Source organism: Ochlerotatus camptorhynchus, unplaced genomic scaffold (genome assembly GCF_037179485.1).
Source record: "Ochlerotatus camptorhynchus isolate MF236.1 unplaced genomic scaffold, CSIRO-AGI_Acam_v1.1 ptg000330l, whole genome shotgun sequence".
In the NCBI taxonomy this organism is placed as follows: Eukaryota; Metazoa; Arthropoda; class Insecta; order Diptera; family Culicidae; genus Ochlerotatus; species Ochlerotatus camptorhynchus.
In genome coordinates, this window is record NW_027040818.1 from 13208364 (window position 1) to 13223474 (window position 15111).

Here is a 15111-nt window from a genome sequence, read left to right on the forward strand (position 1 = left end):
ATCGCCTGAAAAAGACAGACCAGAGGGATGTAAATTATGCTATGTTCAATTAAAAAAAAAAGAAAAGAAAATGACACGATCTTTCGAACTTTTGAATTTTGCTACGAAATTTCCCATCTCTTATCTTTCATCCTTACATCCTTACCATAAATAATAACTGTTGATAAAAAGTTTCTCTCGAAAAAGGCACTTTTCTCGCCGTAAGTAGCTCTCTTTTCCTCCTAATTAAATTCCTTTTTCCTAACGAAGTTTAAAATTCTCTCCAAAAGACATTTCCAAACAAAACATGTGAAAACTACTCATTATTGCATCTCCGTGTTAACGATTTGTATGTATGTGTGTGTGTGTGTATGTGTGTGTTGATCTACAGTATTTTAAAACTCGCATTCTCTCATTTTGCGGAGTTTTCACAGACGATTGCTTCGGAAAAGCTTCCCTTCGCGCGGCGCATATGTTCTCTGATATGTGTTGGTGTCTGCGCAAAAATAATCAACATGAAATCACATCTTCCTGTTTTGTCCAGTTTCGCGCCGCCCTCCCCCTCCCACTGGGAAGTGTCCTCTTTTCCGATAAGGCACTTGATCATTGCTTGCAATGGCGACGGGGTGATCCCGCGATTGCAATATTTCTAAATGTATAATACGCACACACGAGTCTCTCGCCCTTCTGATATCGAGAGTGTCGGAGGTTCTAGTTTTCTTTTTTTTTCAGAGGTTCCCTATTGTATGCAGTATTAAACCAATATTTAACTAAATCTTAAATGTAGAAATTGTTTCATTTAACATTTCACACGCTCCTCTCTCGCTGATTCTATTCCTGTTGTTATTCTCGGTTGTATGGTTTACTTTTCTCCTATAGCGATAAAGAAAAACTTTACAGCTATACTTAACCTTCGTCGTGTAGATGTATGTGTGTGTGTGTGGATATGGGTGTTTGTGTGTGAGTATGACCAAAATGAAAATTCCTAACGTTACTCAGTATGTGGATTTGAGTAATGGTGTTTCTGCTTTTAAGTATATATAATGTGTGTGTGTGTGTGTGGGTGTTGGTAAACCGTAATGAATATTCATCTGTCCTGTCGCCGTTGTGACAACAGCAAACAAACAAAAAAACGCGTGCATTTTCCTATTGTTTCTCCTTTCGCGTTTACTCGGGAAACTGCTGTTAGATGATGTCGTACAACGTGTTGTCCGGTTTGGTACTCGAGGGATCTATCAGGTTCAGATTACTGACGGCATCGATCTTTTCCAGTAGCAGGGGATCATCCAGCTGAAAGTAGAATTGCATGGGAAATTATTGTTTCGTCATTACTTTTATTATTATTCACGTTTAAAATTGTTATTTTCTCTTTTCAGATTCCTGCCTCTATAGTAAGGTAAGTTCTGCCTAAGCTTTCAAGAAATATATACTGAGAAGCTGATACACAGTGTAGTATATGTATGCCAGTGTTTGGCAGCACTGGCAGTCGACAAAATAGACCTTTTTAATGCACCACCAACGTAGAGGGCAGTTCGAAAAGAAACGTCAACCAAACCGTTTGTTTACATCAGAAAAAGGATTTTTCACAACCCAAATTAAAGCATTTTTCATTGAACAGCTTGCCAGTTTCCATCAGTAATTGTCTTATTTTAAGATTTTCCACACATCTGAACTGGTTTGCACCTAAACTATCCACACACAAGAAATCCGGAAGATCATAACCACTAAGGATCTATTAGAATTGTCCACTTATCTAAAAAAAAAAACTACAAGGGACAGCCCTATCAGGTTGTGCGCAATGGTGACGTAGGACTACGTGGTCTTATATAATAAATCTTATTGGTTAACTGCAGCAGGAGCTTGTGTTTTGTGTAGGAATAGGAATTTGAGCAGGGTTTTCTCTGTTTATACTCTTAAGTATGACGCGCGTGACATAGATGGTCTACAGCGACTCACGAAGAGCTACTGATTCCGATCAATAGCGGTGCGGCTGCTCTCTCCTTCTATGGATGCTCATGTTGGCTCGCTGCTTACAGGCAGCCTTTCGTTGTCTACTGCAGAAGAATGTTCAACGCCACGCGCTGAAAGCACTGCTAATGTTGATGACCGGACACCACCACACACGGTGATCGGAACTGAATCCGATCAGCGGTTGAGGGCAGTCTTGATAGCTAGCTGCTTGTGGGTAGCCTTTCGTTGTGTACTGGAGAACACCACCACTCACCACAGGATGATTGCATAAAAGCTGTTTGGTGAGACCGGATGGAATTCAACTTTGAAATCTGTGCTAGAGAAATCGCTTTTCGCAGGCAATCGGTGATAATTTTAATTATCATAGGAACAGTTGCACATTGGTGCAATTTTCAATAGTGATATTTTGAAGAATGATAATGTCTTAAATATTTCTGATCGAATGGTGATAAAATTATTGAAATTGGTCCAGGGGCAACTGAGTTATTAACGTTCAAAATCTTTCATAATTTTGTTACATGTTCCATTTCCTGTTTTCACAATGTGTACCCCCTTATAGAAATTACAGATGTAGCCCTACGTCAAAAAATATTCCTGAACAGGATCCTTGCAAAAATAATGCTTTCTATGTCACATGGCAACTATTTCTGTTCACAACACGTTCTCCTATTCACCATCAGAGATTAAATCGATCGCTTAAAGGGTGTCCACGATAAAATTGCCACACTATGAAATTGCTCTAACTTTTTAACCGTTGGGTAGAATTTAATGAAAATTTGGGTGGATTTAGTTCATAGTGCATTATTTACATCCTGCAAGTTTTAAAGTCCTGTGATCAAAACTCGCGGAAATGGAGTCGAAAGAACAGCTCGTGCGTGATAAAATCTTGCGCATTCATCACGAGAACAAGGATCTCTCGCATCGTTCCATCGCTAAAACGTTGGGAATCGTGAATTCCACGGTGTCGCGAGTGATTAAGCGGTTCGAGGAACGGTTGACCACCGATCGGAAGCCCAGAAGTGAAGAAAAAAGTATTCCGTACAACACCAAAAATCACAACCGCGTAGTTGGGGCCTTCAACCGAAATCCGAACGCCTCCGTTAGGGATGTGGCTAAGAAGTTGCACCTAAGAGGAAGTTTTGTCCAGAAGGCCAAAACTAAGGCTGGGCTTCGAACGTTCAAGGTACAAAAGGCCCCTAATCGCGACGAGAAGCAGAACAAGTCCGCCAAAACCCGTGCCAGGAAGTTGTACCTCAACATGCTGACGAAAGTTGAATGCTGCATCATGGATGACGAAACATATGTGAAGGCCGACTTCAAACAGATCCCCGGAAACCTGTTTTTCACGGCCAAGGATAAGTTCAGCGTTCCGGAGCATGTCCGCACTCAGAAGATGTCCAAATTTGCGAAGAAATTCCTGGTTTGGCAAGCCATCTGCACGTGCGGGAAGCGGAGTGCACCTTTCGTGACCCAGGACACGATGAACGGACAAGTGTACATAAAAGAGTGCCTCCAGAAGCGGCTGCTTCCTCTCCTGAAGGCCCACAACGTCCCAACAATCTTCTGGCCGGATTTGGCCTCATGCCACTACTCCAAGGACGTGCTGAAGTGGTATGCGGACAATAAGGTCAATTTCGTGCCGAAAATGTTCAACCCTCCCAACACTCCGGAGCTCCGCCCTATCGAGAAGTACTGGGCGATTATGAAGCAGCACCTTCTTAAACGACCTAAGGTAGTGAAGACAGTCGAGGAACTGAAGAAAGTATGGGTTTACATGCAAAAAACGGTTGATTCACAGGTTGTGCAGAATCTTATGGACGGGGTTAAGGCCAAGGTGCGGGCTTTTGCGTATGGACTGTAAATACAATACGAGTAAAATGGTAAAATTAAGTTTAATAGTTATTTCTCAATCCCTGAAAATTTGATGGCAATCGGATGAAAACTCGAATTTTGCGAATCAATTTTGTGTGTGGCAATTTCATCGTTGACACCCTTTAGTTTCTATTGAAAAGGCGTATAACCATAGAGGTAACTCTAAGACAAGAAGGTCCCGAAGAAACGTGCTCAACTTTTTGGCTCAGCTCTGGTCAGTGCTGAGATTTGTCATTGTCATTGACAGACTTTTGCGCGATATTGACAAAATTGTTTTTCACATAGTCAATGATAGACTTGATCTTTAAAAAAATCTTTGTTAAAATCTCATTCATTTTTTCGTCAGTGACAAAGATTCACCTGGTAACAGAAAGGGTAATTTCTTGCATTTTGAGACACATTATTGTTATCCAAGCTGTTCAGGCCGTAGATGCTTGTTCACTTTAATGGCTCCATGTAATTGTTTTCCTGAAGCCATTTAATTTCATTTTAAATTTAGCTAATAAACAAATCAGCACATGTTCGTCACTGACAAAAATGCCACTGACAATTGACATGGTTTGCCTTGACGATGACTGTTAGCTCAAACGAGTGACCAAAGCAGAATTTTGAGTATCACCGTGTATTGTCGAAATTGTGCAGCACTGGCTCTGGTACTCTCTTCGGTTCCAAGCTAATCGATTCGCCCCTCGAAACATAGGAAAATCCAATAACCCCTCATTTTATCTGTCAAACTTTCATAGCGAATCAAAACAAACATTATGTAGTACTAGAATTTCGACTAGAATGGGATACGTTAATCATTTGCTTGGGACCAATAGGCTAGTCAAGTAGTGAGCCAATTTAAAATCGTTAGTTTCGTATTGATTGTTGGTATAACTCAATGTGATATCAGTGTTGCCAGATATACCGATTTATTTGTATATTTGTATTTGTACCGTTTTTCGAACTTGATACAGCTTTAGCTGGGCCATGACTGCGCCTCAACTAGCGAATCGTATTCGCTAATTGGGGCAACTGACAGCTGGTCGAAATTTTCAGGGGGAACGCAGATTATTTGTTTTCTTTCTGCAAATAAGACGGAAAAGTTTCTCGATTCACAGCAGTTCAAAGTTTCGTCACCGGTTCAAAGAAAATTAATTCTTTCTGGTCGTTATCTTTTTTGCAAAGGTATGTAATCAGTGTTTTCAATCATTACTTTTTAACAAATTGCCTTCATATTAAACAGGAAATGTTATCCGTGATGCTGAGTCCAGTGAATTGCAGATGAACGAGCAGATCGGGAAAAAATACGGCATTGGAAGTTCATCCGTGGGCCACAAAAGGCAGTCATCAAATCGAAAATAGACAGCGATAGAGAACACGGAGTAGAGAAGCGACGAACTCTGAAGGAACAGAGTTTTCCGTTGATGGAAGAGGCATTATTATTGTGGGTTGCAAACATAGTTGTTCCGTCAGATGTAATGAAGGCCAAAGCCTGACTTCTCTTTGAAACTTTACAGCAAAACGGATGCTACGAAGGATGCCAGTTTCTTGCATCGAATGGATGGGCTCGTCGTTTCCGGAACCGTTTTGGACTACGTGCGGTTGTAATCGCTGGAGAAAAAGCTTCGGCTGACCTCGAAGCTTACGGCAAGTTCAAAGGAGTGCTTATGATGAAAATCCTGGAAATGTGTTTGAGCCCTTCGCAATTGTTTAACGCTGATGAATCCGCATTATTTATTAAACTAATTGCATCCCGAACGGTTGTCTTGTGGGATAAAAAAGCTGCTGCTTGACGTAAATTGAATCGGAATAGGTATACATTTATGCCCTACATGGACGGAACCCTGAAATTAAAACTTATCTTCATCGGCATGTCTGAAAACCCGCGAGACCTCCCCCGTTATAAGAAAGCTCTACCGGTATCTTATTATAACTCAAAGAAGGCTTGGATGAACCGGATCCTGTTTCGAAGTGGTTCGATGAGGAATTTGTCCCCGCTGTACGAAAGTTCAGCGGGCTTGAACCAAAAGCACTTCTTCTTCTGGACAACTGCTCGGCTCACCATGATGCATGTGATCTAAAAAGTGATGATGGGTTGATCCAAGTCATCTACTTACCACCCAATGTCACTAGTGAGTGCCAACCCTTGGATCAATTCGTTATCAACGCAATCAGAACGCGCTATAAGAGAAAGTTGATGCTAAAGTTGTTTCTTGAAGACGATTAAATCAACGACTGAAACATATTTCATTGACACTATGCATGGATTGGTTGGCCAGCTCGTGGGATGAGGAATCTACATCGACAATAAGGAATTCTTGGAATAAACTGATTGATGAATTTCCAGGATACGAGTATAATGATTCTTCGTCTGTTTAACGATAACGCCCAAGACATCAAGTTACACATAGCTGCTGTAGACAAAGCAGCCGGTACCAATACAAGTGAGAGTGACGTTGATCGCTGGCTCAATGATCAGGTTGTTGATTCGGAGGGAAATATTTTAAGTGTAACAAGTCATCAGTACACAAACGAAGAAATCATAAAATCAGTGCTAATTAGTCCGCATCGTGCTCTCTTGCCGTGCGGATCTATTTGCTTTTTGCTTAAGGAAGTGTTACTACTACCTAAAGCTACAACAAATTTAAACAGCACTTTTCAGTGCTCAACCTGTAAAAATTTTCTACCTTGTTCAACTCCTCTTATTCCTCTTCGATCCTTGTTTGGACCCTACCCGAGGTAATCCTTCTTGGATATCGATTTGGAAAATTCCTCTTCGATCCTTCAGATTCTTATAGTAATCTGCTTGGAAGTCGATTTGGATAAAAAATTTACTGCCGCCATGGCGCCTAAACGCAAAAGAAAGGGGCAAACTCTTGACCCCCCTTCTGAAGAAATTAATTTGAGTAATCAATTTGATTTGCTCACGGATGATGAGAATGATCCATCATCCAAGAAAAATTCTAGTAAACTTTCCCGGCTTAATGCCAAGAAGGAAAAGATTCCCCCTATTGTGATAACCACTACCGATTTCCATGCTCTTCGCATGGAACTTTTGAATTTCGTGAAAGTTAAGTTTTCACTACAAATTGGACGTCGGGGTGAATGCCGTGTATTGGCTGAAACCTTGGACGGATTTAAATGTCTTCTCAAGTATCTTACTGAGAAGAAGCACAAATTTTTTACTTACGACACCAAAACTGAACGTGTGTTCAAGGTTGTCATGAAAGGACTGCCCAGTGGTGAATCCCTGGATCAGATCAAAGATGAACTGGCAAAATTACTTGGAGTTGTGCCACTCCAAGTAATCAAAATGAAAATGAAATCCCGTCCTGGCGATTCGCGCAACGGGATTTCTAATGATTTTTATTTAGTTCACTTCAAGTCTAGTGAACTAAACAACCTTAAGGCCTTAGAAAAAGCTAGCCTTATGCTCCATGTCCGAGTGAAGTGGGAACACTTCAGGAAGACTGGAGGAAATTTCCAAAACCTCACTCAGTGCCGTAAGTGCCAGGGATGGGGTCACGGAACTAAAAATTGCTACATGCCAGCTAAATGCATGAATTGTGGTGATTCCTCTCACGCAAAGGACGACTGTCCTGTGAAGGAAGATCCTAAGAAATTTAAATGTTCAAATTGTGGTGAAAACCACAAATCCAATTTTTGGGAATGTAAGACTCGCAAAGCGATCCTACAATCTCGTTCTAACCGACAGGTAGGAAACGCTCCACGTTTCCGACCAGGTACAAATTCCTCTGCTGTTAACAACGGTCAGCGAGGAACAAATTCTACATTCGTACCCGTAGGTACAAATATCACCCCTGCTTCAAATGTTTCATCTGTACCTACTCCCCTCGCTGCTAACAATGTTCAGCGAGTTATTGGAGCTACCTATGCTGCTATTGCAGCGGGTAGAAATCAAAATACTAACCAACGTTCTAACGGAAATTTTGACAATTTTGACTTAGGAAGCATTACTGCCCCTAAAATGGAATTTTTACAGAATTCATTAATTGACATGATTTCTGATATGCTTAAATCTAACTCCATGTTTGATGCTATTCAAACTGGAGTAAAATTTGCTAATAATATTGTCATGACTTTAAAATTCAGTAATGGATTTTAAAGCATTAAACATTTTAAATTGGAATGCTCGATCTCTTAAAGATAATGAAGACGAGCTATTTAATTTTTTGAGAGTTCATAACGTGCACATTGCCGTTATAACTGAAACGTTCCTTAAACCTGACCATAAGGTTAAGAAGGACGCAAATTACTTGATTTATAGAAATGATCGTCTTGATGGACCCTGTGGTGGCGTTGCCATCATTATTCATAGACGAATCAAGCATAAAATTCTTTCTTCATTTGAAACCAAAGTTTTTGAAACTTTGGGAGTTTCTGTTGATACAAAATTTGGACAACTTACGTTTATAGCTGCCTATTTGCCATTCCAATGCGTAGGCCAGCAAAAGAATTTTCTCAAGGGTGACCTCCAGAAACTTACCCGTCATAGGTCTAAATTCTTCATTATTGGTGATTTTAATGCAAAACACCGCTCATGGAATAATGCTCAAAGCAATTCCAATGGTAATATTCTGTTTGATGATTGTTCTGCAGGTTATTACACTATTCAATATCCAAACAGCCCAACATGCTTTTCTTCTGCAAGAAATCCCTCAACTATTGATTTGGTCTTAACTGATTCATGTCATCTTTGTAGCCAATTGGTTACCCATGCTGACTTCGGTTCTGATCACCTTCCAGTAACTTTTGAAATATCCCAAGAAATAATTTCTAATCCCAACAGCTTTACTTTCAATTACCATAGGGCTGATTGGGAGCAATATCGAACATTTATGGAATATAACTTCGATCCAAACATTCCTTTGCAAACCAAAGATGAAATTAATTATGCTCTTGAATCTCTGACTACTTCTATAGTTGAAGCAAGAGCTGACTCAGTACCAAAATGCGAGGTTAAATTCGATTCAATTATAATAGACGATGATCTTCAGCTCTTGATCCGTCTTAAAAATGTCCGTAGGAGACAATTTCAAAGAACACGCGATCCTGCCATGAAAGTTATCTGGCGGGATTTGCAAAAACAAATTAAAAAGCGATTCTCTGCCCTGAGGAACAAAACTTTTGAAAATAATGTTTCTAAATTAGACCCGAGTTCCAAACCCTTTTGGAAACTCACAAAAATTTTGAAAAAACCTCAAAAACCAATTCCAGCGCTTAAAGAAGGTGGTAAAATTTTGATCACAAATTTGGAAAAAGCTCAGAAACTTGCTAAGCAATTCGAGAGTTCCCATATCCTCAATTGCAACGATTAATTCCCTTTATACTTAGATAAGATTTAGTTTTAGTTATTTAGTTTTAAGCTATCAATTGTTATACTGACATGCAGGTTTAAAAAACCTGTTTAAAATACTGAATTGCCAAGACAGGAACAATGTAAAAACACTTAGATATATATCATAACAATTAAGGCTGGTAAGTTACTGTAGTAACTGGAGCACCTAGGTTAAAAATGAAATGTAATTTATTTTGAATTTGGAACAAATAAAGAGTTTGATTGATGTTCAATGGAAGAAGCGTAACCTGTAATCTGGCATGTTTTTTCCCCCTCTGTTTCCTGTGTTGAAGCTGATTTCTAAATTGTGCGCGAAGTTTGGAGTTGGAGTTGCGGAGGTCACGAGCAAGGGAACTGCTTTCAGGTTCCACAATTAATTCCCGTTTTCTGGCTGCGCGGAACGAGCTACTGCAAATAGCAAGGGGTAAGTCACTTAGCACAGTGTGCTGAAAGTAGAATTCTCCCGGAACTCCAAACCGATGGCAAAACCGAACGTCTAAGCTTGTAATCCTCCTGCTTGGCATAATCCATTCCGACGTCGAAAACCTCCGAGAGCTTCTTGCCCGGAATCATCACCTTCAGCAGTTCCTCTTCCAGATTGACCGGTTCCTTCCAGTTGGCGTAGAGGCGTTTTATTCATCGATAGAAGGAATCCTTATCGAGCACGATATTCGACATTTTCGGGGCCGTTGTTAATGCAAACCTAAACATTCCAGCTGTCCAGAAAAAAAGGACTACCAAATATACCATACTATTCGTATTTTTTGAAAAATCGTAGCTTGCTCTATGGGCGGCACAATCGGCACACTGAGAAAAATGTTGACGCAAAATCGGGGTGCGGAGTGACCTACCCCTTGGCAAATAGGTTACCGTGACAGATGGACAAGTTTTCAAAGGAGTGCCAAAAATACAGAAGGGCACACCTGGGCACTCTCATTGGCACCCATGGTTAGAAATTTTCATGATATTTAAAATTACTGGCAACACTGTACTATATCTGTGCCTGCTCTGTGTATGTGTCAAAATTTTAATTATTGTTGTTGACACAATCACAACACAATTTTGGCTTAATAACTTCAACCGTGAATGTCCGGCAAAGCTCTGCCATGGATTCCTCACAGCGTACATATTTTCAAAATATTAGCTATAAACCGGTCAAAAGTCAACGCGGTGTGCTTGCGAGATGAGCGAGATTTCGAGATAGGAGAACCTCCACTCAAGACGATCGAACTGATCTGGTGCGGAAGGCTTTGGTGTTTCAGAACAGTTAGGAAGGGGATGGCATCGTTCCGGAAGCTGTTTGTAAAGATGAACACCTGCTACTAGTCATAATGCCGATTCGGAATGTGATTAGTGAGTTGGTTAGTGAGTAGAGCGAGACCCTGAAAGAGGAAGTGAAGGGAACGTGGAGGACGTTGGTAGATCAGTTTGGGACGGCGAGATTCGAGACGGAGCTGAAATCACAGCCGAAGGAGGATAAGTGGAATTGTAAGATGTTGATTGGTCAGTTGTTGGGCTCCTGAAAGTCGACATCGGTGAGCTGGTTGAAGGATAGGTTTAGCACTCGGACACGAACCTGGTAACCCAGCGTTTGAAATAGAATATGTATAGGCTTGGCGGAGAAGAAATCCCGGCGAAGTGTAAAGCGACCGGTGTTTTCCATGGTGCCCAGCGATTGGAGCACTTCGGTAAGCATTTCAACATCGCGATGCTTGAAATAATCTTCGTAGAACTGATCCGAATGCAGCTTTTCGAACTCTATGAGGTACGAATTGATTATGGAATCCGAGCCGCACAGAAGGTCAGAAACAGTTTTATCAGTGGTCGTTTACCATGTTTGATTCCGTAACGTTTCACCACTCCGTTGATCAGCCAACCGACGTTCAGTTCGATGATTCGTTCCTCATCGTAACGGACATCGAGGAATTCGCCTTCGATGATCACTCGGACCATGTTCGGAGCTAGAATCTTCACCGGTGTTTGCTTTCCTATCATATACAGCGTCCCAGTTTTTACAGGTGTTCTCTGGCCGGCACTGCTTTTCGCCTTTTTTTGACTGAGTCGATGGCTTTCGGTAGAAACTCCTCCCGCAAGCGTGCATCAGAATCTGAAGAGCATCTGGACCAGTTTCCTATGATGATGCAAGCTCGCTTCGTCTACTTACCACCGCCACCTGTGGTTCATCCGAGTCCTCATCATACTCCAATCCAGTAGAAGTTATTGTCCTGTCGGAAATTGGAACTGCCTCCGCCGGAGAACGTTCTCGCTCGAAGCTTCGATTCGGTGGCCGAGACCGTTGCTTATTAGGTGCTTATTCAGGTAGTCCTTTTCCGAAAGAATTTGGGAGTAATAAATCGAGAGTCATGATAGCTAGGATCTGGGATAGGATTTCACTGCTTGTTGTTTTGTTTCTTCAAAACAAAACATGTGAACTGTCAAATTAACCGGATTGCCAAACAGAGAGTGTCATCAGGCTGATTTTTTTGTTCGCATAATGACAAACAAAAAAATCAGTCTGATGACACTCTCTGCACTTAAAGAACAGCTGCGGCACACGTTAGGTACACTGCGAAAAAAGTTGACGCAAAATACGTGTGTAAAGTGACCACCTCTTGCTGCAGTGCTCAAGAACCAATTTCTCGATTCTGAATCGCCACTAAAATCGAATTTCAAAAATGGTCAATCAACGAACGTTGAAACTTTATCAGAAGTGAAGTAGGGGTATTTCAAATAATAAATTCTAAAAGAGTCTGGACCAGTTCATGTTGATCCTCGTGGACCGTCTACGGCTGGTACCATTACTTCGGTAAGATCTTTCCTTTTTATCTTTTTATACTTCATATCCATTAGTGTTTAAGGTACTTTATTATCAGCGTTAGTTTACACAAACGATCCCAGCTGCAAACCTTTCGCCACATCCAACATCCCAGTGATTTCTCGTGGAAGCGCAGAGGACTTCTCGGTTTCATTCACAGCGTGTATCACGTCAACACATTCCTTCCCTTTCCCTATTTAACCTGCATTCGGACACGGCCGGCGCTGGTATTGCTAAATATTAGATCTCCAGTTTTTACACATTGAGGATGAATGTTGGTCCCAAACATTATCTGTTCCTGAGCAGAAAAGTGTGGTCCCAGGAATATTAATATTAAAAAGATTTATGGTCAAATTGCTTGTTTATCGTGCTTGTTGCTTGTTGTGTGTTACAACAACTCGAATAGCGGTATGATGTGATATGAAGGGCTCGGTGGCCTTAAAACGACCGTTTTTGCTTACTGAGCAGAACATCATGAGTCTAATCTCAGGCCCATCCACATTCAAGATTCGTCATTCGCTTTATTTGGCAATATGACTACACGGTAATAACAACAATTCTATGATTAAAAAAGAGCGCGTTTGCCTAGTGGCTTCAATCCCAAGCTCCTGCTACAATCCCAACCCTGCTGCACTTTTCTTCACTGATCTTATTGCGAGTTTCTCTGCCATCCAGCCAGTGACAGCGATGTCGGCAAATTAGAGGTTCGGTTTCGCCGACAAATTCTCCCATAAGCTGATGATCTGGCAGGGGATCTACAGTTGTGGTCGCAATAAAATGGACTCGCAGCTAAACTAACAAGAATGGCTGAAAAATGCATTTTACTTTTCATTTAGGCCCCACAAAGGACCTAAGAGGATGGGCCGGATTGGGCAAGCTGCCACTACAGCCAGGAGGTACTTCTGTGATACCGTAACAACGAGGTGGATTTCATGGAGAAAGACATCTAGGCCTATTCACTGTCACATCAACTCACACGCCGCGCAGAATATGCCTAATCATTCTCCACAACTGCCCCCAATGCGGCCTGATCTAACAGCAGTATTGGGCGATAATCATGCGAAAACACAACAGAACTGACAAGGTGTCGTGGGATACTGGAATAAACTGGATAAACTGCCCGCTGAGGTCGACCAGACTTTTGTGCAGATGATGATGGCGTGCATCGTGAAGAGAGGTGTATTTAGAAACGAGATCGATAGAATGTCTTCACCGCTGGTTTTAAAAGTTAAATCGCAGAAAATCATCGAAATTCTTTAAATTGTATTGTACTTCGTAGAAGCGCAGCAAATCTCATAATAGACAACGTTTGTAGAAGCTCAGTGAACTTCGTAGAAGTTCATAAAATTGCATAAACGCTCATTGAATATCGTAGGAGTTCAGAAATCTTCTTAGTACTTCCGAGATCTTCGTATCAGTCTAGGAAACTGCGCAGCAATTATCAGAGAACTTACTTCAGAAAAGCTCAATGCCCTTCCTGGAAGTTTTGGGAACTTCGACTCACTCAGATGTCCAGGAAAATTCATAGAAAGGGTTTAGGGTCGTCCCGGAAGTTTGGAGAAGTTCATGGATGTTCTGAAATTTCGGTCTAGTTAAGAGAGCTAAACAAAAATAACTATGAATCTTGGAAGAAATTCAGGAAACTTCGTAGAAGTTGAGAACAGTTTCTAGATGTTAAGGAAACTTTGTAGATGCCAAGGGGACATTGTTCAAGTTATAGGAAATTCGTACAAGCTCAGCCAAAAAAAAGTAATAAGATGTTCTGCATACGATAGTCGTGGGCCTTCGATGACCAAGTTCACGTCATTGAAGCAGAGTAAGAAAATCACTTCCTTGAGGTATTCCTGACGTAGCTAGATAAATAGACATCGGATCGGTTGTCACCAACGGCAACCATCGGTTGTCGATCAGTGAGATATGAACGAAACCATCGCAAGAGGTTGCCGCTGACCCCAAGGCTATGCAACTTGGTAATCGCGATGGCATGGTTTAGCTTATCAAAGGCAGCTGACAAGTCGGTAACTATATATGACGTCTGTTCGAGTCCTCTCTGCCATGCTTTCCGATGTGAAACACAGCAGATTTGTGGAAGTAGAACGACCGAAAGTGTTGATCACCACTTAGATACTGCTTACAATGAGAGAGCAGAGGCTCCATGATGACTAACTCGAATAACTTCGAAACTGCACTCAACGACGTAGCTTCACGATAATTGTCCACATCTCGTTTGCTGCCCTTTTTGTGGACAGGAAACATATGTACGAATTTCCAACAAGATGGAAATGTACCACTCGAGAGTCGAGATGGACAATCGGAATAGGTGATGCAACGGCAGCAGCAAGCTGGCGATATGCTTTTTCAGCTGCTAGGGTAACGTGTTCTTCGGTTATTTCCTCATTCGAGAAAACACTGGCGAACTTCTCAGAAAACAAGCGACAGATCTGCTGAGGAGTGGAAGCAACTACTCCATTCCACCATTGAAGAACGAAGGCCGGATTCCTTGCGCTGCTCATTTACGTAATTCCAGAATTAATTCGGGTGCGACTTGAGTTTGCTCTGAATCCCTCGTTGATATCGCGAATAGCATCGACGGCTAACTCGCTTGAACTCATCAATTGAGCCTAACGTAGCGCAAGCGTACGATACTTAGACTTCAACCTACGCAGTTCACTCGTCTGCCAGGGAGGATGAGAAATTTTACGGTGAACTCTTTTCGCAACGTGTCTGTCAATGACATATTAGTAAGCCAAGACATGTGAAAATGTTTGCGTAGCGGTTTCAACGTTATCAGGATCGAGGATGCTCTCCCAATCTATGCTAGATAGCACATTGACGATACTATGGTAATCGGCTTTCCGGAAATCGTATGACACTGAGAAGGTGCCGTGGAGATGAATGGAGCGGTGTCCTGAACGCTCACGAAACAGAGCTCCAAGCTACGGTTGTTCTAGTTGACTACGTGGTTTATTTGAGATAGCGTTGCTGTACTATAGCAGTCGAGAAGGCTAACTGATCCTGTATGAAATACCGAGCGTACAGGGTCTGGGTAGAGAAATCCACTGTGAGATGGTTTCCAGGAAACGCCAGCTAGATTGAATTCACCCAGAACGATTATCGCATCAATTGGTGT

The 15111-nt window shown here is 41.6% G+C and overlaps 1 protein-coding gene and 1 pseudogene across 2 annotated transcripts in view; one reads left to right on the forward strand and one right to left on the reverse strand.

Annotated features, from left to right (window-relative positions):
* Positions 1-234: 234 nt before the first annotated feature.
* The window catches only part of yki (Transcriptional coactivator yki), a 139618-nt gene continuing 124741 nt past the window's right edge, over positions 235-15111 (reverse strand). For both annotated transcript variants that reach the window (XM_065230492.1, XM_065230493.1), the window contains one exon: positions 235-1269. In XM_065230492.1, the coding sequence (XP_065086564.1) occupies positions 1165-1269 (105 nt within the window). In that variant the 3' untranslated portion in view covers positions 235-1164. The remainder of the gene's footprint in view (positions 1270-15111) is intronic.
* LOC135708520 (uncharacterized) lies at positions 4795-6186 on the forward strand (annotated as a pseudogene).